Below are 27579 nucleotides of genomic sequence, written 5' to 3' on the forward strand. Positions count from 1 at the left end.
GGCCTGTCCATTGGTCGGCTGGAGGGTGGGACGGCGCCCGGACCAATGGGAGCTCGAGGCGGGCCCAGCGACCGCGCCCGGCGGCCGCAGGGGCTGCCGGGAGCCTGCGGGGCCGAGCCGGCTGCCATGCTGCTCTTCTGCCCCGGCTGCGGGAACGGGCTGATCGTGGAGGAGGGACAGCGCTGCCACCGCTTCGCCTGCAACACCTGCCCCTACGTGCACAACATCACCCGCAAGGTTAGGGATGGGGCCCGGAGCCCGCTTCCCCGCCCACCAGCCCCGCGTCCGCCTCTGGCCGTCCTCGCTCTCGCCGCCGCCTGCGGTCGGCTGCGGAGCCTGTCGGGTGCGGATCCTGTGCGAATGCGGCCGTGTGTCCCTCCTCCGTGCCGCCACCTCGGGCCCCGCCCCGTCGCCTCTCCTGTGTCCCGGTCCTGACCTCGCGCTGGGGCTCCCGGCGCTGCGTTCCCGGCGGACCGTGTCCGAGCCGGTGCTGTGCTCGGGAACCCTCCGCAGCTCCCCAGCGCACCCCAGGACCCAGCAGGCTCTGACACCGACCCTCCCTCCGAGCTTGCGTGTCTGGTGCCAAGTTCTAGTGCACGCCTTGTCCGCAGCCAGACCGGTCTCTTGGGAGGGGCCCCACCGCGCACGGGGCGCTGCTGCCGGGGTCTTTGCACATGCCTTCTGCTCAGTTTACTTTCCCCCTGGGTGGCCATGCCATTCGCTGGGCCTGTCTGTACTTGAAGGGTTGCTCCGTTTAAGACCTCAGCCCCTCCCGCCATTTATCCGACTTCCCTGTCTTACGTTTTTCCATAGGACTCATTACCTTCCAGTGTACTCCGCGACTTAAGTGTTTTGTTTATGGATACTAGGACATAAGATGTAGGAGGGCAGGGATTTTTCCGTTTTGTTGCCTCTTAGGTTCTATCTAGTCTGAATCTAGAATGTAGTGGATGTTCAGTACATGAATAATGCTTTCGGTATCATTACAACTTGTTTTCCCGTAATGATCTTTATTTGTTAGCACGCTTCTACTTTTTAGAACTAGAGAACTTCTTAATGTTGTGGGAGTTTAGGATCAGAAACTGCGGGAGAGTGAACTCTTAGGTAACCCTGAAATTTCAAGGATATTTGGTAAAATTTTGGAAGAAAGCCAAGTGTGATCTGCTTTGAAAGCGTCTGGCGGGGCTCTCCAGCTAAGTGGTGCTCTTTGGCTTTAGTTGTGTTTCGCTATCTTGGGTAATCTAGTATCCTAGAGGTGGGGGCGAAGGGGGAAGGTCCCACCTACCCGGTTTTCTTTCCTGCTCTGGTGTGTCATCCAGTCCTTGCAGAGATCTCACCGCCGTGTGGTCACTGCGCTGAAATAAAGTTCTCAGACCCCAATCTGAGCGGCCATGCAGGGCTGCCTCTGCAAGTAGAGCTGCAGCAGCTGGATTCTGCACGTAGCTTTTATTTCATTTTTTATCAGAAAAGCAAGGACAGAAGTCTCAAAGCCTGGGAAAGGAGTACAAAGGGATGGCAAATAGCTTGAAGCTGTAAAGCAGGCCTGCATCCTTCCCTACGCGCAGGCACGCAGGGAGGCAGTCATGGGATAAAGGGAAGAGTGGGATGTTTGTGCGAGCAAACGCCAGGTGCAGGAAGCGGGGCCCCTAGCTCATAACCTGTGCCCTGCCCCTGGGGATCATGGGATCCTGTTCCTACCAGACCATTGCGTTCAATAGCCTGAGAACAGGAACGCTGCTGACGTTTCAGCTGCTTCCACAATCACTCCTGAGGGCTTACAATGTATTTTCTTTCTTTTCTCCTTTTTTTAAAAGGTTTTATTTATTTGAGATTGAGAGAGAGAGAGAGAGCGCGAGCATGAATGCGGGGAGGAGAGGCAGAGGGAGAGGGAGAAGCAGACTCCCTTCTGAGCAGGGAGCCAGACACGGGACTCGACCCCAGGACCCTGAGATCACGACCTGAGCCGAAGGCAGACACTTAACCGACTGAACCACCCAGGCGCCCCTAGGATACATTTTCTGAGAATAACTCCACACCACTGAATCTTCCTCTTTTGGGTGGCATCCCAAACCTGAATTCTTTAAATTGCAGTGTTGAGTCCCGCTCTGTGAGAGTAGAAAGTTTGGATTCTTTTAGTAGTCTGTGTTGAAGGAAGGAAGTCTGCGGAGACACTTGAGGACAGGTAGGGTTTGGTGGCCCAGGTTTCTACTTTTCACTTATTTGGAGCCTGAAGACCTGCTGTTGTTTGTTAGGTAACAAATCGGAAGTATCCAAAGCTGAAAGAAGTGGATGATGTGCTTGGCGGAGCAGCAGCCTGGGAGAATGTTGACTCTACCGCAGGTGAGGAGGAACCTTTTCTGTTACTGAGCTGTGGAGAGGTAGGAGGCCGCTGGCCTGTGTTTGACTCAGTGTTGTAACGGGGAGGAAGGGAGGTTCTAAAAATACAAAGTGTGTTTATTTTTTCCTTAGTAATTTATTTGTTAGACAATATTGGCACAAGCCGCGGCGCTGTGCAGGCCTGGGTTAGAGTCTCACAGTGACCTCCTAGCATTCTAGGACCTTGGTGGCCTCCCTTGCCCTTTCTGGGGCTAGTCCATATTCACTGAGTGTGAGCCCGTAAAGTGAGTCATACAGCATCGGGCATCCAGTGTACTCCATAAGAGGTAGCCATGATGATGCGACGGTGACAGGAGTAATGAAAAAGCCTAAGGAAGAAATAGGAGCTGTTTGTTCTGGTGTAGATTTTTAAAAGTCAGTGCCAGGGGCGCCTGGGTGGCTCAGTTGGTTAAGCAACTGCCTTCAGCTCAGGTCGTGATCCTGGAGTCCCAGGATCGAGTCCCACATCGGGCTCCCCGCTCAGTGGGGAGTCTGCTTCTCCCTCTGACCCTCTCCCTTCTCATGCTCTCTCTCACTCTCTCTCTCTCAAATAAATAAATAAAATCTTAAAAAAATAAAAATAAATAAAAAAAAAATTAAAAGTCAGTGCCAGAGAGCATTCAAGTGTTTATTTCACGTCTTGTTTCATATCTGAAAGAGGTAGACATGACCAAGGAGGGAAAGAGGAGAGCCCTAAACACACCTGTACTGCGGGGAGGAAGAGCCAACTCCTGTTTACTATTATCTTTTTTCCCCTGTAGAAGAACATCCAAATCTGATATGGTGCAATTAGCATTGGCAGAATTTGCTAAAAAAAAAAAAAAAAAAAGATGAATTATGTACCCAGTGTTTAAAATGGTGTTTGAGAGTGTTTGAAGGTGTTATCAAGAGTAGAGGCAGTTTCTCAAAGTGAAGTCACTTTGCCTTAACATAGGTGCGGAATGTATGGTGAGATCTTTGTAAGAATAGCCTGAGGAACTGCTGCCAAAAAGGATCCCTAAATTTAAAGGGAAGTGGATTCATTGTCCACTGGGGGCTCCTCTGGGAGGCTGAGAGGGCCCAAGTGATGGAAATGCACTTAGAAGCATCTGCAGGGAGTGGACCCCGTAATGCACATGGTAGTCATAAATCACTTTCCTTGTTATGTTTCCAGCCAGTCTTCAACCAGATTTGAGAAGAAAAATGGGACCCAGCGGGGGGAGCTGGAGTGTTTTCCAGATCACAGGTCTCCCTGATTCCCTCGTTGTGAGAGCGTAGTGGGAATGATACCACTAACTGTAGCCTTAATCATGGTACAGGGTACCCTAGGCAAGGCTTGCCAGATGAATGGGGCCCGGAGAGGGTCTTTGCCGCCTTTCCATAACACCTACTTCTAGCAGGTATGTTTGGTCATGAGCATCATATTTTTTTTTTTAAATAATGTGGGTCACTTGTTTTTCTCGTTGCCAGAGCCATGTCCTAAATGCGAACATCCTCGTGCCTATTTCATGCAGCTTCAGACCCGCTCTGCAGACGAGCCGATGACCACCTTCTACAAATGCTGCAGTGCTCAGTGTGGGCACCGCTGGAGGGACTAGGCCCAGGCGGGCCCAGCCGTGCCATTGTCTGCTTACCTCGTTCCCCAGGCTGGATTCCCAGCCCGAGTGTGCGCTGTTTGTCCCGTCTCTGCTGGCATGGCGAAAAGCTAAGCCTTTGAGGGGAGCTGGCCATGGTGCCCGCGACTGTAGCCCATCGGCAGTCAGTGGATGAGCTCAGTTAAGTGCAGGGAGATTGTGTGTGGATCAGGTATCTGTAAGTAAGTGTGATCTGTTTAATGTCCTGCTCATCGATCTCGTATGTGTATTGGCTAATAGACATTCTCTCATCATCACCCTTCTTAAATATGTACCCCGTTTGCACAGCTTATAAAGTAAAATTTTATAATGTAGTACATCGGATGTCGCTAAGTATTTAACTGTTAATTATAAACTTATTTTATCACCATCTATTCTGAATATTTAATTAAAATGGAAAGTCCAGTACTGCTTTTTCAGTGTTTTGTTTTCTTTTTTTTTTTGCCAAGAAGTATGTTTTATTTTTATTAATCATACAAATAATTTGCTATAATATCCCAGGGCAAACTGGAGAATTTGGCAGTCAGCCTGAGGGGGGGTCCCCTCAGAGACCTGCAGGCTGGTGGTGTCAGCACGGGGTGCCCGGGCCCACTGTGCAGCTTGTCACTCGTGTCCACCTTGCAGGTGGCTCTTCCTCCACATCACGACTGGGGGGTCTCAAAGATGATGAGGGTGGGGAATCCCCTAGTTTCTTTTTTTTTTTTAACATTTTATTTATTTATCTGACAGAGAGAGACACAGCGAGAGAGGGAACACAAGCAGGGGGAGTGGGGGAGGGAGAAGCAGGCTTCCCGCGGAGCAGGGAGCCCGATGCGGGGCTCGATCCCAGGACCCTGGGATCATGACCTGAGCCGAAGGCAGACGCTTAACGACTGAGGCACCCAGGCGCCCCAGGAAATTTCACGCTGCTTCTCCTGCTCAGTGGTCTCTGGTTGGCAGGGTGTTCTTCTCCAGCGTCTCTGTTTTCTCCAGCTTGGCCTTCCCGAAGCTGGCGATCTCCCCCGTGTCCAGCTTTTGCCATTTTCTTAAAGCGATCCGTGGAGTTGTGCTCTGAGCCCAGCGCCTGGTCCTCCCACTCGTGTTGCTGCAGCAAGAGAGCGTTTTTTCAGTGTTTTAAATGTTTTGAGAAGTAGACATCAAACTACTGCCATACTTAGGACTCTCCTGGACACAGAATTGCTAATAACATGGATTTCAGTTTATCATTTCTGTTATTTCCTAGGATTGCAGTAAATTTATTAGATAGAAGATATTTCTACTTTTTTCCTTCATCTTTTCACTTGCAAAAGAAAAAGGACATCCCAGACTAGAGGGGGACGGGATGGTAGTTTGTGGATGGATTGGTTTCTTGCTCAGGACCTCGGATTTAATGACTTTTCCAAATCTCTTAATAATGAAGTCTCGCTCATGAAATCATGGGATGTGAATTCATACCTCTGATACAGATTTGTACATTTTTGGGACTTGGTATCTTTTCTGGAAATGATGAATCTTGGAAGTTTGACAAAATGGTGTTTTGTTTTAAGTAAGCTCCACACTGGAGCCCAGTGCAGGGCTTGAACTCATGACCCTGAGATCAAGATCTGAGCTGAGATCAAGAGTCAGCTGCTTAGCTGACTGAGCCACCCAGGCGCCCCAACATGGAAGGCTTGCTTTTTGCCATAACACGTAGACCAGGTCCCGAGCCCCTCATCTCTAATTGGTTATTTTCCAAAACAGCTTGTTCTGGTTATACCGATAAAAGTTTTATAATGTGGGTGTTGCCTTTAGGAGCTTCTGTTTATGCCATCAGTTCTTGTTTTTTGTTTTGTCTTGTTTTGTTTTCCATCAGTTTTATTTCCTCAGCTCCTCTGTGGGTGTTTGCTGTTGGGTCGGTGGTGAAGGTCGTGTGCTCTGAAGCTGGCCTGCATATCTACTTCTTAGCTGTGAGACCTCGGTCAGACTGCGGAGCCTCTGCCTTCATTTCCTCGTGTGTAAAGTGATGATGATAGTCAATTTCAGGGGTTTACAAACATTTTCTGTAAAGGCCCAGATAGTAAATATTTTAGACTCTGTGGGTCGAGAGTCAAAATCTAGGAAAACAAACTTCTACCACTTTTTTATAAACAAAATTCAAAATGTAATTGTAATTGAGTACAGCATTTTGTAATGGGGGTCTACTGATGAAAAGAATGGATATCGTTTTGCTGAACTGGGGTTCAAAGTTAGCATTTCTGGTCATCAAAATAGATTGCGAATATGCATCTGTGAATGCTGGTTAAGTGCAGGACAGCAAATGAGGTTAACTGTTGACATCAGCAGTAGATTGAGTAGAGTCAATACTGATGAGAGATGCAAATAATTTCCGTAGAGAATTTGCTGTAACGTGGATTAGCAGATTCCAATTCATGGTCTACTGAATTCGTGTTTTCTCAGCTCTGAAAATATTCTTGCCTGTAGTTGGTTCTACGCAGACCGTGCGCACAGGCTCACTCTTCCGTCCCTTCCCAGCTCAGGGCCGAGGCATTGACCTTTCAGAAGGACACTTGAGCAATATCAGTAACATCGGAGGATTCATCAAGAATCAAGGGAAATCACTTCGTATCATTTGCCTCATTTTTAATTGACTTGATGTTGCTCCCAGTGCCCTTAGCTTTTAGAACTGTTCTCCAAAAGGCCGAGAGTCCTAAATTTATTTTCTCTGGACACACTTCTTTAACTGCTGCAATTAAACACAAGTCACCATCAGTCAGTGGCTTTCCTGGCTTGGTTAACAAATGAGCCCCTCAGAAATTTAATTTGGTTGTTTCATTTTCGTAGTTAATTTTTTTGAAGAAATTCTGCGCCATGTCGAGAGCAGTGCCAGTGACTCGGTGCGCAGTCTGATGACAATGACCTGCTGTAGTGTCATTGGGTAGTAAACATTCCTTTGCCAGCCAGTTGGATGATGCGGTAATCTACACTGTGCCTTCAAAGGGTGACTTTCAGGGTCCCCTTTTCTGGTTTTGTCACAATGGTATGCACTGGTAATAGGGTAAGGGAAAAAAATATGTATGTACTAAATGGCTGCTTCGTGGTTAGGACTGGTAATCCTGGTGATCACCCAGGAAGGGCACTGCATTGACTTTCACAGATGTCCTTGCTTATGTGTTTTTCTTGTTTCCTGTACTGTTACGATGTATTCTTTTTATTTAAGATACTGTGTTTTTCTCTTCTATGTTTTCTCTTGGTTCTTTATTGTAGTGTGTCTCTCTCCTCCCATATTTCCTGTTTCTTCCTTGGGAGCATATTTTCCTTTATATCTTTGAGCATAGTTAGAGTAGCTACTTTCGAACCTGTGCTGATTCCAACAACTTAGTCCTGGGAGTCCGTGTCCATCAGTTACCTTTCCTCTTAAGTGTGGGTCACCTAGTTCTGTTTCTTCAATGTCTAATACTCTTGGATTTATCTTGGAAATTGTGAATGATACAGACTGTAGACACTAGATTCTGTTATGTTTCTCTGGAGAGTGTTGATTTTTTATTTATATTTAAAGCAGGCTGTAAACTCTGTGTCTCTGATGTAGGCAGCAGCTGAAACTTCCGTTCAGGTTGTTGCACCTTAGCTGTGCTGCTTGGAGTTCTCCAGTACACATGTGGCTCACAAGTATCCAGAGATTTTGGTAGAGTTTGTTTGTTTGTTTGTTTGTTTTGAGGGGTAGAGTTTAGACATAGAATTTGGTGCTCTCCTCCCTTCCAGGATTTCCTCCCATTCCAGCCTTTGTGGTCTCCACTTGAGGGCTCATGGTGTGGGTGGTGTGGTCTGATGGACTTAAGGTAGTAAATTCTAGTTCCAACAAGGTGGGGGGGACCCTGTCAGAGAGGAAACTCTCTCTCTTATTAAATGTTTTCTTCCTTTTTTTTTTTTTAAGATTTATTTGAGAGAGAGAGAGAGAGAGCATGAGAGGGGGAGGGTCAGAGGGAGAAGCAGACTCCCCACCGAGCAGGGAGCCCAATGCGGGACTCGATCCAGGGACTCCGGGATCATGACCTGAGCCAAATGCAGTCACTTAACCAACTGAGCCACCCAGGTGCCCTGGAAACTCTCTTTTTTATTTTTTTAAAGATTTTATTTATTTGACACAGAGAGAGCTGGAGAGAAAAAGAGACAGAGAGCAAGCACAAGCAGGGGGAACGGCAGGCAGGGGAGAAGCAGGCTTCCCACTGAGCAGGGAGCCTGACGTGGGGCTGGATCCCAGGACCCTGGGATCATGACCTGAGCTGAAGGCAGATGCCTAACTGACGGAGCCACCCATGCACCCCTCAGCTCAGATTTTTCTGACCATCATTTTAAAAAAATATTTCATTCATTTGGGGCGCCTAGGTGGCTCAGTTCTTAAGTGTCTGCCTTCGGCTCAGGTCATGATCCCAGGGTCCTGGGATCGAGCCCCACATCGGGCTCCCTGCTCCACGGGAAGCCTGCTTCTCCCTCTCCCGCTCCCCCTGCTTGTGTGCTCTTTTGCTGTGTCTCTATCAAATATATAAAATCTTTAAAAAAAAAAAAAGATTTAAAAAAATTTAATTCATTTATCAGATTATTTTCAGAGTGTATACCCTGAATTTTGATTCAAGAAAGTTGGTATGCTGTTTATGTTTTTTTTTTTTAAGATTTTATTTACTTGACAGCACAAACAGAGGGAATGGCAGGCAGAGGAAGAAGCCCGTTGTGGGACTTGATCCCAGGACCCTGGGATCATGACCTGAGCCAAAGGCAGACGCTTAACCGACTGAGCCACCCAGGCGCCCCGGAAACTCTTTATAAGGATACTAGAGAAGCTCCAGTCAATATAAATGTATGTACTTGTAATAGGTAAGATGGGGGCCAAGCTGACTGAAATTTAAATATTAGAAAGATGCATGGGGGCGCCTGGGTGGCTCAGTCTGACTCTTGATTTTCGGCTCAGGTCATGATTTCAGGGTCATGAGATAGAGCCCTGCTTCAGGGCTCTGCACTGGGTGTGAGTCTGATTAAGATTCTCTCCCTCTCCCTCTGCCCCTCCCCACCTCAAAAAAAAAAAAAAAAAGATGTGTGATTTATGTTTCTGTCCATTCCTAAGGTGTTTCATGGGCTTAAACTTTTGATTTCATCTCTTTGTGGGTCCTGGTTGTTCTCAGACTCCAGAGCTGCAGCTCTGGGCTATCCAAACCTTACCCGAGATGTGTTGATGCACAGAGCACACACGCACACTGAAATGTGACCTTATTTGGTACCCCAAAGAACATACCGCCAATAAGTAAATGAAAAGATGCATATCTTCACTAATTATCCGTGAAGTGTAAATGAAAGCAACATTGAAATATGTTTGCCTATCAGATAGGCAAAGATGAAAAAAACTGATAATGTACACTGTTGGTGACAGGCATTCTTAAACTTCTGGTAGGAGCAGAAGTTGGTACATTTTTGCAGTGCCACTTGGTAGTATCAGTATTTTAAAATACTGAACTTTATTTTTCTTTATTTTATTTTTATTTTTATTTTTTTTAAAGATTTTTATTTATTCATTTGAGACACAGATACAGAGAGAGAGCATGAGCAGGGGAGAGGCAGAGGGAGAGGGAGAAGCAGGCTCCCCGCTGAGCCAGGAGCCCAATGTGGGGCTCGATCCCAGGACCCTGGGATCATGACCCGAGCTGAAGGCAGATGCTTAACCATCTGAGCCACCCAGGCACCCCCCTTTATTTTTTTTTTAAAGATTTTAAAAATTTATGTGACAGAGAGAGATACAGTGAGAGAGGGAACACAAGCAGGGGGGGTGGGAGAGGGAGAAGCAGGCTTTCCGTGGAGCAGAGAGCCCGATGTGGGGCTCAATCCCAGGACCCCGGGATCATGACCTGAGCCAAAGGCAGACGCTTAACGACTGAGCCACCCAGGCGTCCCATTAAAATGCTGAACTTTAGATCCCATAGTCCTACTCCTAGAATTATTTGTACAGAGGTACTCACTCTGGTGATTAAAGATCCATGCCCAGAATTGTTTACTACCTTTGTTTAAAATTGCATATATGCACTGGAAATTAACATAATGTTACACGTCCTGTTTCAAAAAATAAAAATAGTATATATAAGCAGCAATCCAAATGTCTTATCAGTAGGATTATTGAACCATGGCATATGCTACCATTAATGGTTTTTATGTGCTGACCTAGAAGGATGTTGAAAATAGCCAGAGGAACAAGGAGTCTGCAAAGCTCAGCACAGTATGAGCCCAGTAAAGTGTGCGTTTGTTTGCGCTTCATCTTTGTCCAGAAGGACTTGCACCTAACTTCGCACAGAGGCTCTCTCTGGGGTGAGATAAAGGGGACTCATTTTTTATTTTGTATTATTTGTTTTTCTTTAAATGAGAGTGCATCACTTTTGTGTTTAACACCCTCTCCAGGGGTGTTTCTTGGAAGGAATACAGCACACACTCTGGCAATCAATGGACAGATCCCCAGAGTCCATGTTTGGCAACCTTCAGTGTCGTGGGGAATGAAGGGTCATCCCACCTCCTAATCCCCGGGGTTAGGCTTAGTGGTGGTAGTTGTCTCTCAGCCCCCTTGGGACAGCTGCTGTGCTCTGCGTTGTGGTTTCAGATGTGGGCGGCCTGTGTAAGCCCGCCATGGGAGGCTCACGTCACTGCTCACTGCAGTTATATCCTGAATCAGGCTCAGAGGCTTTGCTGCAAACACAGGGACGGTCACCTCCAGGTCTGGAGGGTTGGGGGCCCCTCAGACTTGCCATGGGGCCCAGCAGATGCATCTGGGAAGGTGAGTCTGGCTGTCAAGTCAGCCTGAGCTGGTGGCAGAGAGGGCGGACTGCCTGCCATCCCTGGGCCCCAGGAAGAGCCTGGGGATGAACCTTGGAAGCCGTCAGGGGCATCACCCTGGTCTTACCTCCTCCAGTGTCCTGGGCTTGGGTGTCTCCCAGAGACAGCATGTTGGCCATATTTGCTGAAGAATGACAGGCTGTTGCTTCCAGGCCTGAGTATTGCTGGGCAGGGGGAAGGGTACTGAGTTTGTTAGGCAGAGTTTTTCGGTGTGGAAGAGACTTTGCTTCCTCAGTAACTGAGCGGGGGCTCGTCCTGGGGCCAGATGGTCTGAGCTGTGGTGGCCCGGAGTGGAGGTGAGGTCCAGGTGGTGGGGCTGGCAAAACCCCTTCAAACTCCCATGTCCGTGGGGGGCCTTCACGCAGAAGAGGAGCCAGAGTCCGGGGATCCCCCCTTGGAGCTGTGGGCGGGCAGCAGGTGAGGGTGGGATCCCAGAAGGGAGGTCAGCTCGGCCAAGCAGAGGAAGGGGAGGTGAGGGTGTGTGCTCAAGTAACGTCCCAGAGCCCTCTTCCCAGGGGTCTGGACCTTTAACACTGTCTAGAGGCACGGTCAGCATCTGTAGGGGTGTTCAGGATGCATTTCTTTTCCTGTTGGGGCTAGGTGCAGGGGGCACAATGTAAACCGGACGGGTCTCGCCCTGGACGAGCCTGGTGTTAGGTAGCATAACAGTGGGCTTTGCTGACATGGCTGCAAAGGGGCTGTGAGGGGGTTTCTGGGCAGAGGAGGTCAGTTAACAGGTGCGGGAAGAGCAGGTGCATCATCTTCCCCCCTTTCGCCCCCAGGCCCCCCAGAACCCTTATTCTAGACCTTTCCCACAGCATTACCTGCTCCCCTGCTCCTTTCCTGAGCTGACTGGCCTCGCTAGGGGGTGTCTGGTCTGGCCACACAGACACTGGGGGGCTCAGGAGGACTTCATGAAGGAAGAGGCACGTGATCCAGAAGGAAGTCAGTATGACGGGGATTAGACCCGCAGGGGACCCAAAATGAGTTCGATTGGACCCCCTCTGTCTGTGCCCCTCAGACCTCCATCCTCAGCTCTCTTCTTCCTTCTGCCCTGGGGCCCTCCCCCGTCCGTGTCTTTGTCCACCTGAGGCGGCGTCTGGGCCCAGCTTGTCCATCTCCATGGCCCCCAGACATGCGCCTTCCAGGTGCAGCCGCCCCTCCTGCTCACCCCTCTCAGGAAGCATGTGGAAGGTGCTCCCTGGGCCACCTCTCCCTCCCCTCAGCCTTCTCTGCACCTTGCCTGCACTCACCCCACCCGGCCTTCTGCCTCCACCTCTCCTGCCTGCCGTCCGCATCGCTGTAGGAAGCTCAGTCTTCCAGCCCTTTCTGCCAGCAGTACTGGCGGTTCCCACCCGTGTTAGAGTTGCCCACATGCACTTGTGTGGCCTAGAGCTGGGAGGGGGGACTCCTTCCACCTCCTGTCCCACTTTTTAGCACAATCCCCATGTCCTCATGTATCTGGTTCTTGGGAGCCAGGGTCTGAATTTCTTCCTCCTTCCCCAGCGGAGAGAAGAAAGTGCTAGATAAGTGCGCACTGAAAGAGCAACCTCCATTCCCCTGGAGGGAATTTGATGGATATCACTCCCTTAAAAATAGAGTATGTGTAGGAGGGGACAGTAAGTGGATGCAGGAATTGGCGTGAAGCCAGCTTGGAGGGCGTGTTAACAAGGGCGCCCTGCTCTGGCAGGGAGTCCCCTGGCATCAGGTGAGTACTCAGGGTGTGACGGCCGGGAGGGTGAGGGGCTGTGTCTGCAGGTCTGGCAGTGTGTGTGGGTTCTGATGCAGGGGTCCAGCTGCAAGGCCCTAGCGGTCAGACCTCATGGCCAGACCTTGACCCTGAGATCATGGAGGAGATGGGTCCTGAGATGGGCTGAAGGCAGTGTCCACAGACCTGAGGGGGGGCGGTGCTGGGTGGTGGCGTCAGTCATGCTCCCCAGCAGGACTGTCCCAAGGGGGAGACACTGGCTTCGGTCCTCCTGCTCTGACAGCCATCCTGCAAGATTGTCTGGTGTTGTCTGAGCTGTGATTAGGTCTCCCTGGTGTCATCCCAGGGCCTGTTCCAGGACCAGGGGTATGTGGATGAGGGTTTCCACACCGCCCGGCCTAGTGTCTGTTGTCAAGGATGTGGGTAGCCCCGAGGAAAGACAGACCAGTGGTGCCCTGGGCACGGTGGGTAGCTCCTGGGCTTGTGTGGCAACTGGTTGGACATGTGCCAAGAACAGAGGTACCAGGTGCTGGTGTCGGGCAAGTTGCTGCTGCCCCTGGTCTTGGCTTCCACACCTGGGGGGTGGGGCGGCAGCCCGCCTGCCCAGCTCACTTTGCAGACGCAGAAGTGTTCTCTGTGGAAAGAGTTCTCAGAGGAGAAGCGGCCCTGTGTCGGTCTCTGCTGCTCACCCAGAGTGGGTCCTGGCCCTGGTAGCTCTCGGTCGTCCCTGCGCTGGGGCCTGCTGAGCTTGGAGCCACCCCACCCCATGCTCTTGAACCATCTGCTCCTGGGCTGTGGCAGGGCTGGCCCAGTTCTGCAGAGACAGAGGGGTCCCTCCACCCGGGGCCTGGGTCCGCTCTCAGCTGGGGAGTGGCTGCCGTGCCTCAGGCCCCCCAGATCTTGGTGCTCACTCTGCTTCTGTCATCATACACCCTGACCGTGGGCTGATGTCAGGCTGCTTTGTCATCTCCACCCAGTCACTGTGCGTGAAGGGGCAGATGCTGTTGGGGTAAACTTGCTGCAGCCTCCCGTGCTGTGGCTGGTGGTGCCGGATGATGAGGGTGCAGTCTTCCTGAGCCTGGATCTTAATGGGGGTCTGTCCTGTGGGTGCACGGATAGGCTGCTGGGCGTTGGGGTGCTGTCTGCTGCCTGAGTGTGTGCGTGCTCCTCGAGGGCTTACGTGCTGTGGTCTGTGAGCCCATTTGCTGCTTTTTTGCCTCCTTATCACCCATCAGGCTTGCATAACCAGGCTGGCCCTGCTTCCTGCTTAGGAACTATCAGCGCACCATCTGGAGCTACAAATGGGGTGATAGGACATCAACAGCCTCTCTGCACCCAGGCACTTCCTAACACCCAGCCCCTTGGTCTCCAGCTAACCTCCGGTCCCCCCCAGGGATCCTGTTGCTCAGGCTGGCACTCCAGCACCGCAAGCCTTGCTCCCCTGAGGTGCTCCCGCTTGCAGGGCAGGTGGCTCAGAACAAGGGTGCGGCCGACAGAGCTTAGGGAGTGCTGTCTGTTGCACGGACACCCCTCTGCCATCCTCCTACGTAGTCCTGAGTCAGAACACTGGAATGGGTCTCTATTTAAGGATACAGCAGGGAGAGAGGATGTGTAGATGTTGGCCGTGTGACCCTGGGCAAGGCGTTTGCCCTCCTTGGGACTCAGCTTGCTTGTCTGTAATTGGGACCGTCTCCCCACCTCACAGGCTGCTGTGGGAACGCAAGCGTACGATGCGTGCTACACAGTCGGCACAAAGTTCCCGTGACCTGCCTCCCTGTGTGACAGGACCCGGGCCCCGCGACCGGGGTTCTGTGCTGGCAGAGGATGCCCATCCCAGAGAGGAGCCTTCGAGGCCGACTCACACACACAGCTGGCTCAGAGTCCAGAGCCCACCAGGAGATCTGGTGTTCAGGGCACCATGCTATACACTGTAGCCATATGGATCTTTCAGAGCTTCAGTTTCTTAGGAGTACAGCTCAGGCCGTGGTGCCCAATCCCTGAGATGGGACATGGGGAGGGTATAGGTGGTGACCTGCTCAGAGCTCTCAATGAGGAGCATGCCCCACAGGGAGCAGCCCTCCTGGGTAGGATCTCATGGGGAGGATCTCATGGGGAACATGCCCCACAGGGACCAGCCCTCCTGGGGAGGATCTCATGGCGAGGATCTCATGGGGAGCATGCCCCACAGGGAGCAGCCCTACTGGGGAGCATCTCATGGGGAGCATGTCCCACAGGGATCAGCCCTCCTGGGGAGGATCTAATGGGGAGCATCTCATGGGGAGCATGCCCCACAGGGAGCAGCCCTCCTGGGGAGGATCTAATGGAGAGCATCTCATGGGGAGCATGTCCCACAGGGAGCAGCCCTCCTGGGTAGGATCTCATGGGGAGCATCTCATGGGGAGCATGCCCCACAGGGAGTAGCTCTCCTGGGGAGGATCTCATGGGGAGGATCTTATGGGGAGCATGGCCCACAGGGAGCAGCCCTCCTGGGGAGGATCTAATGGGGAGCATCTCATGGGGAGCATGCCCCACAGGGAGCAGCCCTCCTGGGGAGGATCTCATGGGGGGTGCCCTCAGCCCAGTCCCTTGCAGGATGGACCTTGGAGAGTGAGGCCCTGATGCGAGAGTTGAGCACCTGGCTCCTGATCTGCACCTGCTTCGGCACTTGGGTCGGCTTGGGAGACTCCGTCCAAGGAGAAGGAGGAGGTGAGGGCTGGGCAGTAGTGTCTTGTGAGGTGGGTTGGTGGAGAGCTTGGGGGGCAGGGCTGTCATCTGTCTCACTCCACAGGGAAGGGTTTGGCTGGAACCGTGCTGGGGCCTGTCCTCCAGGGACCAGCCTGGACTTCATTCCCACCCGTGCCTCATGGGTCAGAGCCCATCAGCTCCCAGCCCTGCCCTTGATGCCTTCTCCTGGGATCATTCTTGGGGGACTGCCCTGTCAGAGTGTCAGCTGCAGGTCCTAATCCTGCCCTGAAGCAGCCGCTGTGGGCTCCAAACCCTCACTGTTCCCAGGGCTCGGGGCTGGATCTTTCACCTGCCTCAGCAACAACATCTTAAGGATTGACTGCCACTGGTCTGCCCCAGAGCTGGGTCAGGGCCCCAGTCCCTGGCTTCTCTTTACCAGGTAAGGTTGGAGGACCAGGCTTCAGGAGGACCATGAGGGTGGGAGCCCCATGGTAGCAGCAGCAAGGGCCGGGCTGGTGCGGTGGCCCCTTGGTGCCGACATACACCCTTTCCAGCAACCACGCGCTGGGCAGCAAGCATAGATGTGTCTTCCGGGCCAGTGAGTGCACCGTGGTGCTGCCGCCCGAGGAGGTGCTCGTGCCTTCCGACAACTTCACCATCACTTTCCACCGTTACGTCTCTGGGAGGGAGCAGGTCAGCCTGGTGGACCCACAGTACCTGCCCTGGAGGCATGGTGAGGCCTGGTCTGGGTGCCTTGACAGGGAACATCCTGGCTTCATGGGGATTGGGGGGCAAGGTCCCATTGCCCTTAACCTCCACGGCCCAGTGAAAGTTCTGTGTCCTGACTAAGAGAGACCCCAGGGCTGGGAGCAGGCTGGGCCCCTGGGAGGGGAGGGCCCACTGCTTGCTGGAGAGATGGGGTTGAAATGCACTTTAGTCACAGCAGGAAGGACTCCAGTAAGACACTGGGAAGCACTTCCAGCAGGAGCTTATGAAAGAAGAGACAGGCAAGATTTGAAAATCACCCTGTCTGGCTGCAGGGGCTCTTGTCTCACCCGGGGCCTCACTGGGAGACAGAGACCTGCCCGCTAGTGAGGCCCCCAGCACCCTTCAGACCCCGCAGTCCTGGGCATGCTGACAGACACAGCCTCATGTCGCCTCACTCTGTTTCAGTGAAGTTGGACCCTCCCTCTGACTTACGGAGCAATGTCAGCTCTGACTACTGTGTCCTGACCTGGAGCGTCAGTCCTGCCTTGGAGCCCCTGACCTCCCTCCTCAGCTACGAGCTGGCCTTCAAGAAGCAGGAAGAGACCTGGGAGGTAGAGCTGGGCCGACTACTCTCTCCTGGGAGCGGCAGCTCGGGGCCACCCCCCCACTTAGGAGGGTGTCAACTTGGACTAATGAGGAGGGGGGTGATCAGAGCTAGGAGCGTGACTGCACACGTGTGTTTGTATGTGAGGTGAGTGTGCACAGGCCATGCCTATGTATAGGAGTGGGAGTGTAGTGAGCCTGTTCGTGCACGTGCGTCAGTGTGCACGGGGGTCGTGAGTGTGTGTGCTTACGGGCCTGGGTGGCGTGCATGGGTGCATGTGCCCACGTGCCTGGGCGTGGTCGTGTGTACGTGTGCCTGTGTGTTCTTGAGGGCCGATGGACCCTGTCCCACCCTCCGCACCTGCTAACTGTCCTCTACCCCACAGCAGGCCCGGCACAGGGCTCACATTGCCGGGGTGACCTGGCTCACCCTCGAAGGTGCCGAGCTGGACCCCGGTTCCAGCTATGAGGCCCGCCTGCGGGTCCAGATGGCCACCCTGGAGGATGAAACGGTGGAGGAGCAGTGCTATGCGGGCCAGTGGAGCGAATGGAGCCAGTCTGTGTGCTTCCCCTCTCCCCAGAGCCCTGCCCGAGGTGGGGGTCTCCCTCCCAGAGGGCCTCTGCTCCCTCGTGCGTCATAGCGTCCCCCCTTCCACCCTCCCGGAGCCCCCTCCCTGAGGCGGTCCTGCCCTGGATGACCACTCTCCCCTGGAGATCTGAGATTTTTAAGGAGGAAACAAACACCTGCCAAGCGTTGGGCTTCTCGGAACCTATAGCTATTGTCTGTCCCTGGGAGTGAGTGTGGCCCAGGGTGGCACGCCGGGCCTCTGCTTCCGTCTCTGGAGCCTGGACATGGTCTCACCTTCCTAGGGAGGGCTGGGCTGACCCTTGTGACCTGCTAGGGAGGGTGACTGACCCTGATGACCTTGCAGATGGAGGAGGTGAGGCCCAGGGGTGGGTGATTCATGAGCAGGCATGACACAACTCCTGTGGCCTATGAGAAAATTTCCACTGTGGCCCAGAGCACTCCTGTGGGGGCTTTGCCGTGTGGATTTGGAGGAACGTCCTGGGGCCAGGGAGGCTCACAAGCCTGGGCCCTTCCTGCCCACAGGCTCCCTGTTCTCACCTCGGGGGCAGCCCAACAGCAGCACCCTTGTTGCTGTACCCGTCTTTCTGCTGCTGACCAGCCTGACCTACCTCGTGTTCAAGCTTTCACCCAGGTCGGTAGCCAAGGTGTGCGTGTGCGTGTGTGTGAATGTGTTAGTGTGTGCACGTGTGCGTGTGTGGTAGGTGGGGCATCTTGGGCCAAACCAGCCATCCCTCCCCTCCATCTGGTCCTGGACGGGGTGGGGGTTTTTAAGCCTCTGCCCTGGACCTGTGGAGAGTTCCCCACTTGTCAGGTGTGTTGGGGGCAGTAGGGCCCCGAAGAGGCTCAGAGGGACCCAGATTCACTGGGGCAAAGTCACCCAAGGTCCTCATCTCCTTCCTCTGGAGGTGCTCTGTGGTTTGCTGATTTTTAAACGCCTCCTATGAAAACATAGTCCTGTGCTCAGGACCTGGTGAACGCCCCAGAGTACAAAACAGACCCAGGGCCCATTTGGAGTAAATCACTCATGTCAGGTTGTAGGAGGGGGCCCGTAGGAGACCGACCAGGTGCAGACTGGCAGCAGAAAGGGTGAGAGGAAGTTGGCCTAAGGGAGCGGGGTGAGTGGTGGGTGGGGGTGGGGGTGGGGGTGGTGGGGGCTGAGGGTGGGGGTGTTGGGGGGTGTGGGTGTTGGGGGGTGGGGGTGGGGGTGTTGATGCTGGCCAAATGTGACCTGGGAGCAGAGGAAAGCTCTTTAAGCATGGGAAACAGTGTGCGACAAGATCTGGTTTGTATTTTGAGGATAGAGTTTGGGGGTACAGGGAGATGGGGAGGACCCACCGGGAGGCCAGTGGTGGTGGCCAGGGGGCGGCAATTTGGCTGGAGAGGGCGGGAGAAGCAGAGAGGGAGCAAAGTGGAGGGAGCCACCAGGCCTTAGGAAGAGAAGCCGAGGGGGCAGATGAGCTAGGACTGGTCATCTGCGAGGTGGGGACCTGGAGGGGCCACTTCCTCCCCTGGGAAGCTGGTGAGGCTGATTTGGACCTGTTGTGTTGGAGCCCTGGGCCACCTCCTTGTGGGAGGGCCCGTGGCTCTGTTGCTCAGGGAGGAGTCAGGTGGGATGAGGACACAACAGTCACCCTGTGGCCTTAAACCCACCATCACTACTCATCCCGTAAAGGACGCGTGTCTTGGTGTAAGTCTGTTGTATGGGGTCATTAGCCCGGGAGGCCACAGGGGCACGTGTTGGGTTTTGCCCCAAGAACAGGTTTGGACCCAGTGAGAGGCCAGAGAGGCATCAGCACGGATGAGGCAGGGCGGTGGGAAGGGGGTGAAGCTCCCACGGGGGCCTCACGCCTCCCGGAGCTGGGCCTCCGAGGACCCCTCCTTGGGCGTGCAGAGGCCTCCAGCTGTCCTCTCTTGGCCTCAGGGTGAAGAGAAGCTTCTACCGCAACGTGCCCTCTCCAGGGGCCTTCTTCCAGTCCCTCTACAGTGTGCACAATGGGGACTTCCAGGTGCGTGCACAGCCCACGGTAGGGGTTGGGGGAGGGGCTGGGGTCATCCACGTGTCTGGCCTGCCCAGGATGTGGGCTTCGGGTGAGAGTTGGGGGCTAGTATGGGGCCTTTGTCAGTGCTTTGAGCTTTTTTGGTATACGTAGTGGGTTTAAATTTACACACTGTGTCTCAAATGCATCAGAACAATTAGCTTTATTCTCTCTTGCGGGTTTTTTTGTCTTGGGGTAGCAGCCCCTGGGAGGTACATGGTCCTGTTTTAGTGCAAACTACCGCCCGTCCTGTCCTGGCTTCTCCTCTGAAGACGTCTGTGGGGAGGGCCTGGTGCTCGTGCTGTCCCTGGGGCCCTCAGTGGTCTGTGGGCTCCTGCTCTGGGGGTCACTGGGGAGTGCCTGGCCCCTCCTGGCCCCCACAGGTAGCATGCTGGCACACTCCCCATCTCCCCCTTTGTGGGGCATCAGACCCCTGCCCTTCCCACTGGCCTGGTGGCCCCTGCCCCCTGGGTGGGAGGGGGCGGGGAGAAGCTCCCCCAAGTGGTCCCGGGTTCCCCACTGTGGGCAGAGGATGGGATGATATGCTTCCTGGGATCCTTCCCCATCCCCCTGCCTCCCCCTTGTGTCTCTCAAAAGGGAGCCCGGAAAAAAAATTTTAAAAGGGAGCCCAGGTTTCAAGATTGTTGTCCAAAAGTATAACTCAAAGCTTAAAGCTGAGCATTTTGTCCTTGGTGGAGGCTACCTCCTTCTCCCAGACAGGGGCCGTCACTGTCAAGACCCCTGAGGTGATCGTCCTGGAATGTGTCATCTGGGCTGCACGCACCCAGCCCTCCTCTGTAGACCCATGTCACCCGCCAGGCTACTTAGACCCCTCAGGTGGTGGGCTGTAGCCACGGGTCGGCTCTCAGGGATCAGGGCAGACAGAGGGTGAGGTATGTGTGGTCCATTTGGTGGGGGTTCCTGGTCCCACCTAGGAAATACTTTCCTTTGGGAGGTGGGGGCCTCCTGTGGCTCCACGGAGGGATCCAGGTCTGCTGCCCTCAGCCCAAAGGTGCTGTTCCCACAGCGTCTCCCAGTGTGTGTCTGTGTGTGTGGGGAGGGGGGTCCAGGAGAGGGTGCCCAGCGTCTGTAGCTTGTGGGAGTGCCTGGAGCAGCAACCAGGGGTTTTCTCTGTCCTCGGCACCTGTCACCACCTGTACCCTGTGTCAGGCTGCTGTGAGCACCAGGCAGGGAGGTGGGGGATTGCTGAGGGTCCTGAAGGGACTCGGGGTCCTGGGCTGAGGGTGGGCTGGCACATGGCGGGCAAGATAGAATGTTCCAAGCATAGTTGTTGCTTGGACTCTGGGTGAGGATGTCAGGAGAGCTTCCTGGAGGAGGAGGGGAGGCTGCTTCCAGGGAGAGTCCCAAACAGGCTGCCTGAGCCCTTCCCACCACCCCCACGCTCTCTGTTGTAGACCTGGATAGGGGCCCACAGAACCGGTCTGCTGCCGAGCCAGGACTGTGTCAGTTCCCCACGAGGAGTCTTGGAGCCTGGTGTCCAGGAGGTCATTGCGTGGCTGACCTACGACCCAGTGGATCCCTGGCAGTCAGTGGCCCTGGAGGAAGAGGAGGAGGGCCCTGGCGCCGGCCTCCCTGAGGCGGTGCTGCTAGCTGGGCACGTGGAACAGAGAGGGCAGCCGCCTGCCTACCTGCCACAGGAGGACTGGGCCCCCTCGATCCCCAGCAGGCCAGCTTCCCCACAGTCAGAGGGCAGCAGTGGTGACTACTGGGCCCTGGGCTGCCCCGGGGACTGCCACCCCTCCACCTTCCCAGGAAACACCCAGAGCTCGGGGCCCAGCCCGGCCTCGGCCTGTGGCCTTTCCTGTGACCAGCAGAATCTGGACACCTGGTGAGGAAGTAGTCCTGGGGGGGTCGGTCACAGTGAGAGGCAAGACCCTGCTGCATGTGTCCCGTGAGGACCGCAGGGCCTTTTCTTTGCTCCTACTGGGTTTGACCTGGGACCCCGACTTGGGCCAGCTGCATAAAGTCCATTTTGTGGAAAATGGACTAAAGTTTCTCTGAGAATGGAGCCCCTGCACAGACATCCTGTCCGGATGGAGGCAGGCAGGCAGACGACCCCTCCTCCCTCCCCTCCCCTCAGCATCCTGCTACGCAGCCCCCACTCCGGGCCCACCACTTCCCTCCCTGCCCTCTGGCTCCATCGAGGCCCCTCCGAGCAGGGGGCGTTAGCCCCACACCTGTTCTGCCCTCACCCCCTTAAAGGGCCAGCTTGCTCCCAGCAGACACAGATGAGGTGGTGCTATGACCTCTTTCCGTGCCCTCCTGAGGTACCTCTCCTGCTGAGATGACAAGAACTGGCTGCTGGCCAGGAGAGGGGCCCAGAGGAGGTCCAGGGGGATGGGCTCTGTCTGCTCTTGGGCTTTCTGGGGTGGGAGGTGCTGATGTTCGAAAGGGAGGATCAAATGGAGGCCGGTCCCTCTCTGGATGCCCAGATAGAGAGGGCATCTCCCCGTGGGGCTCTGGTGACCCCTGCGGTCTGCACAGAAAAAAGCACCTGTGGCCCCAGGCTCCCCAGGCAAAGGCCCCCTCTGCGTCAGACAGGCACCCCCTCCCCTCTGCGTGCCTGTGGAGCCCCCGGGGTTTTGTGGGGAGCCTCAGCGGAGCCAGATGGTGGTCAGCAGGGGTGAGGCAGGACCCAGAATGTATTTTTAGCAGGTAGAGAACGGGAGGGGTGTAGACGGAAGTGAGGTGCAGACATCTTCAGTTCTAACCAAGGATAAAAAAAAAAAATAGCATGAATCCACTTCCTGGGGCCCACCCCTGGGGAGCCCTGGGCTGGGGTATTACAGCAGCATCTGTGTGGCTCCTGTGGGTTCCCGGGGAACCTAGGCCACCCGCATGTGACAAGTGACCCCTACAGCTGGGACGCCTCTTCTGTGTGGCCAGAGCCGTTGTTCCTGTGAGTCACACATTTTCTGTCTGTGGCACCCAGAGACCTGGCTTTGGGCCGGAGCGGGAGCCTGCAGCCCCTTGGAGGTTGTGTGATGGTAGGTGAGCCACGCCTGCCCCTTCAGGACGAGCAATACCTCCTTGTGTTGCTGTGAGTTCACCTGAGCAAGTCACCTGCACACCTCCGTGCCCAGGAAATGCTAGCGTCCCCCTTTTGAGATGAGACGACCCTTGGACACCGTGTGCCGAGATCCGGTGTGCAGCAGAGCAAGGTTTGAAGACCTTGGGATGAGGAAGTCGCTGAGCCCTGGGCACTGAAGGGGTCAGAGACCAGGTGACTGGGAACTGAAATCCTGATGTGGCTGGTGTTTCGAGGAGTTGCGGGCGTGGCGAGGCTGGAGCTCAAGTGTCCAAAACGTGGCTGGCTGGACTGTGGAGGGCCTGGAAGGTCAGACTGAGGGCTGTGAGGGAAGGGGACTCTCCTGGGCAAGGGAGGATGTGCAATGGTTTCTCTTTCTTTGGTTTTTTTTTTAATATTTTTTTATTTTTAAGTAATCTCTACACCCAGTGTTGGGCTTGAACCCACAGCCCCAAGATCAAGAATCCCATGCTCCACTGATTGAGCCAGCCCCTCTTTGTTTTTCAGTGTGGTGAAATCCACATAATTTAACCACAACTCTTGAAGTGTATAATTCAGTGACATTTAGTACGTGCATAATATTGTCCAACCGTCCTCACTCCCAAAGGAAATCCCCTTCCTGTTAAGCAGTCACTCCCCACTGGGCCCTCCATGTGACCTATCCTATACAGCCCCTTGCCTACCTCCTTTCTCTGTGGATTCACCGCTTCTGAACATTTTGTATAAATGCAGTCATACAATATGTGACCTTCTGCACAGCCTTTTCCCTCAGCGTAATGTTTCTGAGGTTCACCCACTTTGCAGTATCGGCACCCCAATCCTTATTGTGGCTAAATGTTATTCCATTGTGTGGATGGACCACATTTAGTTTATTCACCCTTCTGTTGGACATTTGGGTTGTTTCCACTTTTTCTCTGTTGTGAGAAGCGCTGCTGGGAATATTCATGTAAAAGTTTTTGTTTCAATACCTGTTTTCTATATTTTTGTGTATATTCCTAGGAGTAGAATTGCTAGATCATATGGTAACTCCATGTTTAGAATTTTTGAACAACTGCCAAACTGTTCTCCACAGTGACTTCAACATTTTCCATCAGTAATGTACTCGCGTTCTAATTTTTCCACATCCTCACCAACTATTGTTAATGTCCTTTTTTTTTTTTAATTTGTTTTGTTTTTTAAGTTTCTTTATTTAAGTAATCTCTACACCCAAAGTGGGGCTTGAACTCACGACCCTGAGATCAAGAGTCCCATGCCTGGGTGCCTGGGTGGCGCAGTCAGTTAAGTGTCTGATCTTGGTTTTGGCGCAGGTCATGATCTTGGGGTCGTGCGATCGAGCGCCACGTCAGACTCCGCACTTGTCGTGGTCTGCTTGGGATTCTCTCTCCCTCTCCTTCTGCCCCTCCCACTTGTTCTCTCTTTCTCTCTAAAATAAGTAAATACATTAAAAGAAAAAAAAAAGAGTCATGTGCTCTTCTGAGTAAGCCAGCCACGGGCCCCTTAAATCGCCATTCTGACTGATATAAAGTGGTACCTTAGTGTGATTTTGACTTGCATTTCCCTGATGGTTGGTGATGTTGAGCATCTTTTCATGTGCTACTCCTGTATCTTCTCTGGAGACAAGCCTGTTCTTAATTGGGTTGCTTGTCCTATTTCTTAATTGGGTTGCTCGTCCTTGTATTGTTGAGTTGTAAGAGCTCTTTATATATTCTGGATACTAAACTCATAGCAGATATTCCATTCTCAAATATTTTCTTAAATTCTGCATGTTATTTGGTGTCCTACACAATAGATCACTGCGTAACCCAACCCCAACAAACACATGAAAAGATCCTTAGACATCAGGGAAATGAAAATGAAGACCACAATGAGATGCCACTTCACACCCATGAAAATGGCTGCTCTCTAAAAAATGGAAGCTAGTTTTATTCACTTAAAAATGGTGAAAATGGGGCGCCTGGGTGGCTCAGATGGTTAAGCATCTGCCATCGGCTCAGGTCATGATCCCAGGGTCTTGGGATTGAGCCCTGCATCGGGCTCCCTGCTTGGCAGGGAGCCTGCTTCTCCCTCTCCCTCTACTGTTCCTCCTGCTTGTGCTCTCTCGCTCTGTCAAATAAGTAAATAAAATCTTTTTAAAAACTGGTGAAAATGGTAAATTTTATGTTATGTATATTTTACTATAATTTTAAAAATAAAAATTAATGAAAAGAAAATTTAATGTTATGTATATGTTCTCACTCCCTCAAAACAATCTCCCTAAGAACTGGTCCTGAAATAGTGACACATGTGATGGAGGAAGACCCTTGTCCCCTAGAGTGAGAAAGACTTTTCTCATGGACACTGCTACTTCAGACCAGACTTATGCACACACACCTAGCAGATCTCCCCCAGCAGAAGCGACCACTTCCCCTTGGCCCATTGGCACCCCCTTTCAGCACCCTATTCTCCTGGTCAACTCACCCCACAAACCACTCTCAATCACTGCTCTTTACCATCTCTATAATTTTTCCTTCCCAAATGTCATACACATGGGATCGTACAGCATGTAGTTTATTCAGATTGTCTTCTGTCACTCAGTAATATGCATGTGAGACTCATCCATGTCTTGGCGTGGCTCGATAGATCATTCCTTTCTGTTGATGAACAGTGTTCCATTGCACACATGCATGGATCTCACTTGGTTATTCACTCACCTGTTGAAGGAGATCCTGATTTGTTGGAAAGTATTTGGCCATTTTGAAGAGAGATGCTGTACATAACTGCAGGCTCGTTTTTGCTTGGATATATGTTTTTAGAGCAGTTGTCTAAATACCTAGGAATGTGATTATTGCCTTACATGGTGAGACCATGTGTAGTTTTGGAAAGAACTGCTAAAGTGTCTTCCCAAATGGCCGCAGCATTATACATTCCACCGGCAATGAATGCAAGTTCCTGTTGCTATCGCTGTTTGTTTTTCTGAAGATATTCTCCAGATATGCAGTGCTAGCTCATCGTTTTAATTTGCTTTTCCCTCATGACACATGATGTGGAGCATTATCCTGTATGCTTATTTGTCATCTGTATGTCTTATTTGGTGAGGTGTGTGTTCAGATCTTTACCCATATTTAATTGGGTTGTTGGTCCTCTTTTTCACTCTTGGAGTTTGTTTGTATATTTTGCACAGAAGTCCTTTTTTTAGATGTGTTTTCCAAACATTTTCTCCCCATCTGTGGCTTTTCTTTAGTGGATCTTTCACAGACTAGATAGTTTACATTGTACTAAAGTAAAACATCACCAATTTTTTTCTTTCATTGACTGGCTTTGGTGTTTTAAAACTCGTCACCAAACCCAAGGTCATGTATGTTTTTTTTTTTTTTTTTTTATCTTATTTTAGTTTTTCTTTTATTTTTACGTAGGCTTCATGCCCAGCGTGGAGCCCAGCGAGGGGCTTGAACTCACAACCCTGAGATCGAGACCTGAGCTGAGATCAAGAGTCGGACACTTAACCGACTGAGCCGCCCAAGCGCCCCTCCCAAGGTCACGTAGAGCTATAATTTTCACAGCTTTGCATTCAAAAAATGTATGTGTGTGGACCATTTGGAGTAAATTTTTGTGTAATTTTAAGGTCTGTGTTCACATCCCTTTTTTCTCCATGTGTTTTCTCATTGTTCTATCACCATTTGTGCAACAGACTTCCCTTTCATTATTGGGGTGCTTGTCCCTCTGACAAAGTAGGTGACTCTGTTAGCACAGCTCATTTTTGTTCATCTGTCCCTTCAGCATGACCACATTCTCTTCATTATTGCAACTTTATGCTGTCTTTGTTTTTTTTAAAAGGATTTTTAAAATTTATTTTTGTGAGAGATTGAGAGAGAGAGAGCAAGCATGAGCAGGGGGAGTGGGAGAGGGAGAAGCAGGCTTCCCGCGGAGCAGGGAGCCCGATGCCAGACTCGATCCCAGGACCTGGGGGTCATGACCCCAGCTGAGGGCAGACGCTTCACCGACTGAGCCACCCAGGTGCCCTATGCTATGTCTTTGGATCCACATATGAGGTCTTGAGTCTTATGTCGGCTAGTCTTGGTTTAGAAATAGTTTGTCAATATCTTTGATGGGAATTTGGTTGGGATTCCATTGAATCTGTAGAGCAAGTTAGAAAAAATTGCCGTCTTAACAATATTGAGTGCATTGCTTCTGAACAAGGAATATCTTTGCATTTATCTATGTTTTTTTCATAATTGAAGTATTTTTATTTTATGTACAGTGAATTGGCATTAAGTGGGTATCTTGGATATCTGCAGTTGAGGCAGGTATCCTGGATGACCCATTCAAGGAGGTTCACTTAATCCAACTTACTGAAGCCAGTGCCCTTGGCGAACCGACAGAAACAAGGGCAGCACCTATTGAGGCCGTATTTCCGGATCAGACCATGTGGATTTGAGCAGAGGCGGAAGAAGGGAACCCTGGCCAAATTTCCTCGGATGGCTCCGAGCTGCTGGTGCCCCATCCTGCTCTCTCGGATGCACCGAGGCACAAGGCACATTTATTTATGTGTTTCCTTCATCTGTGTTTTAATGTTTTGTGAATATTTTTATGTATGTTGTTAGATTTATACTCAAGAACCTTAATTTTCGTATGTAATTTTTTTTTTTCATTTCACATCCCAATTTGTCCTATACATCATTGCTGATCACCTCAGTCAATCTAGGCTGCTATCAAAATATCACAGACCAGTGGCTCATAAACAATTGAAATTGATTTCTCACCGTTCTGGAGGGTGCATGTCTGAGATGAGGGTGTTTGATGGCAGACTTCTTGTTCTATCCTCACTTGGAGGGAAGGCCCTGCCACCCTAACCTGTTCTAACACCATCACATTTTTCATGAGGATTCCAACACATGGATTTGGGGGACCACAAACTTTCACACCATAGTTCTGATATCAATTGACTTTTGTACATTTACCTTCTAGTTTGCTCTTTGTCATCTCTACATTTTCTTACCAAGGGACAGGAACAGTGGGCTCTATTTCAGTTGGAATTTCTAAATTATGACACTAGATACTCAGAACTCTAAATTTCAGAGATTCCCAGACCTTTCCTGAGCGGGTGAACTGGCCACAGCTAAACTGTGAGTGGGTGGTGTCCGCAGCTTCCAGACAATTTAGGGTTGTGAGGACAAAGTAGAGAGACGGTCCTCGGGGCGCAGGAGGGAGATCCATGGCAGGTTCCCCGGAGATGTGTCATCCGAGGCGAGCACAGAACCCTGGGTGTCCTACTTTCTCACGCGTTTATTTTTACTTTCTCCTGTAGCATTTCAGCAGGATGTATCTTACAGAATTGTCCCTTCATCAGGGCTTTGGCCCTTCATAACCATGGCATACCATAGTACTTTTCACAGATTCCGCTTCTTGGAGAC

The 27579-nt window shown here is 52.1% G+C and overlaps 2 protein-coding genes across 6 annotated transcripts; both read left to right on the forward strand.

The window, feature by feature from the left end:
• The first annotated feature begins 73 nt into the window (after positions 1 to 73).
• On the forward strand, positions 74 to 4397 carry POLR3K (RNA polymerase III subunit K). The gene is made up of 3 exons (XM_036083566.1): positions 74 to 237; positions 2253 to 2340; positions 3826 to 4397. The coding sequence occupies exons 1-3, from the start codon at positions 127 to 129 to the stop codon at positions 3951 to 3953; spliced, it is 327 nt and encodes a 108-aa protein (XP_035939459.1). The 5' UTR covers positions 74 to 126; the 3' UTR covers positions 3954 to 4397.
• A 5626-nt stretch (positions 4398 to 10023) lies between these two features.
• IL9R (interleukin 9 receptor) lies at positions 10024 to 24349 on the forward strand. Of its 5 annotated transcripts, none has more exons than XM_036083573.2 (9): positions 10027 to 10752; positions 15112 to 15225; positions 15532 to 15643; positions 15759 to 15937; positions 16378 to 16523; positions 16902 to 17109; positions 17627 to 17735; positions 19026 to 19110; positions 20556 to 24349. In XM_036083573.2, exons 1-9 carry the CDS (start codon positions 10605 to 10607, stop codon positions 20991 to 20993), a joined length of 1539 nt encoding a protein of 512 aa, XP_035939466.2. In that variant the 5' UTR covers positions 10027 to 10604; the 3' UTR covers positions 20994 to 24349. The 5 variants fall into 5 exon arrangements, with proteins under 5 accessions (XP_035939468.2, XP_035939466.2, XP_077931187.1 ...); XM_078075061.1 differs by having other exon boundaries at positions 22094 to 24349; XM_078075059.1 differs by having other exon boundaries at positions 16905 to 17109.
• The last annotated feature ends 3230 nt before the right edge of the window (positions 24350 to 27579 follow it).

The sequence above is a fragment of the Halichoerus grypus genome, chromosome 6, assembly GCF_964656455.1.
Source record: "Halichoerus grypus chromosome 6, mHalGry1.hap1.1, whole genome shotgun sequence".
Taxonomy (NCBI): Eukaryota; Metazoa; Chordata; class Mammalia; order Carnivora; family Phocidae; genus Halichoerus; species Halichoerus grypus.

Bases quoted from the DNA above. Each gene is read 5' to 3' on its own strand.
- IL9R (XM_036083573.2), top strand. From the start codon at position 10,605: ATGGGAGGCTCACGTCACTGCTCACTGCAGTTATATCCTGAATCAGGC. The intron at 10,753-15,111 runs GTGAGTCTGGCT...AGTCCCTTGCAG, and splicing joins CAGCAGATGCATCTGGGAAG to GATGGACCTTGGAGAGTGAG. The intron at 19,111-20,555 runs GTGCGTGCACAG...TCTCTGTTGTAG, and splicing joins TGCACAATGGGGACTTCCAG to ACCTGGATAGGGGCCCACAG.
- POLR3K (XM_036083566.1), top strand. From the start codon at position 127: ATGCTGCTCTTCTGCCCCGGCTGCGGGAACGGGCTGATCGTGGAGGAG. The intron at 238-2,252 runs GTTAGGGATGGG...GTTGTTTGTTAG, and splicing joins TGCACAACATCACCCGCAAG to GTAACAAATCGGAAGTATCC. The intron at 2,341-3,825 runs GTGAGGAGGAAC...TCTCGTTGCCAG, and splicing joins GAATGTTGACTCTACCGCAG to AGCCATGTCCTAAATGCGAA.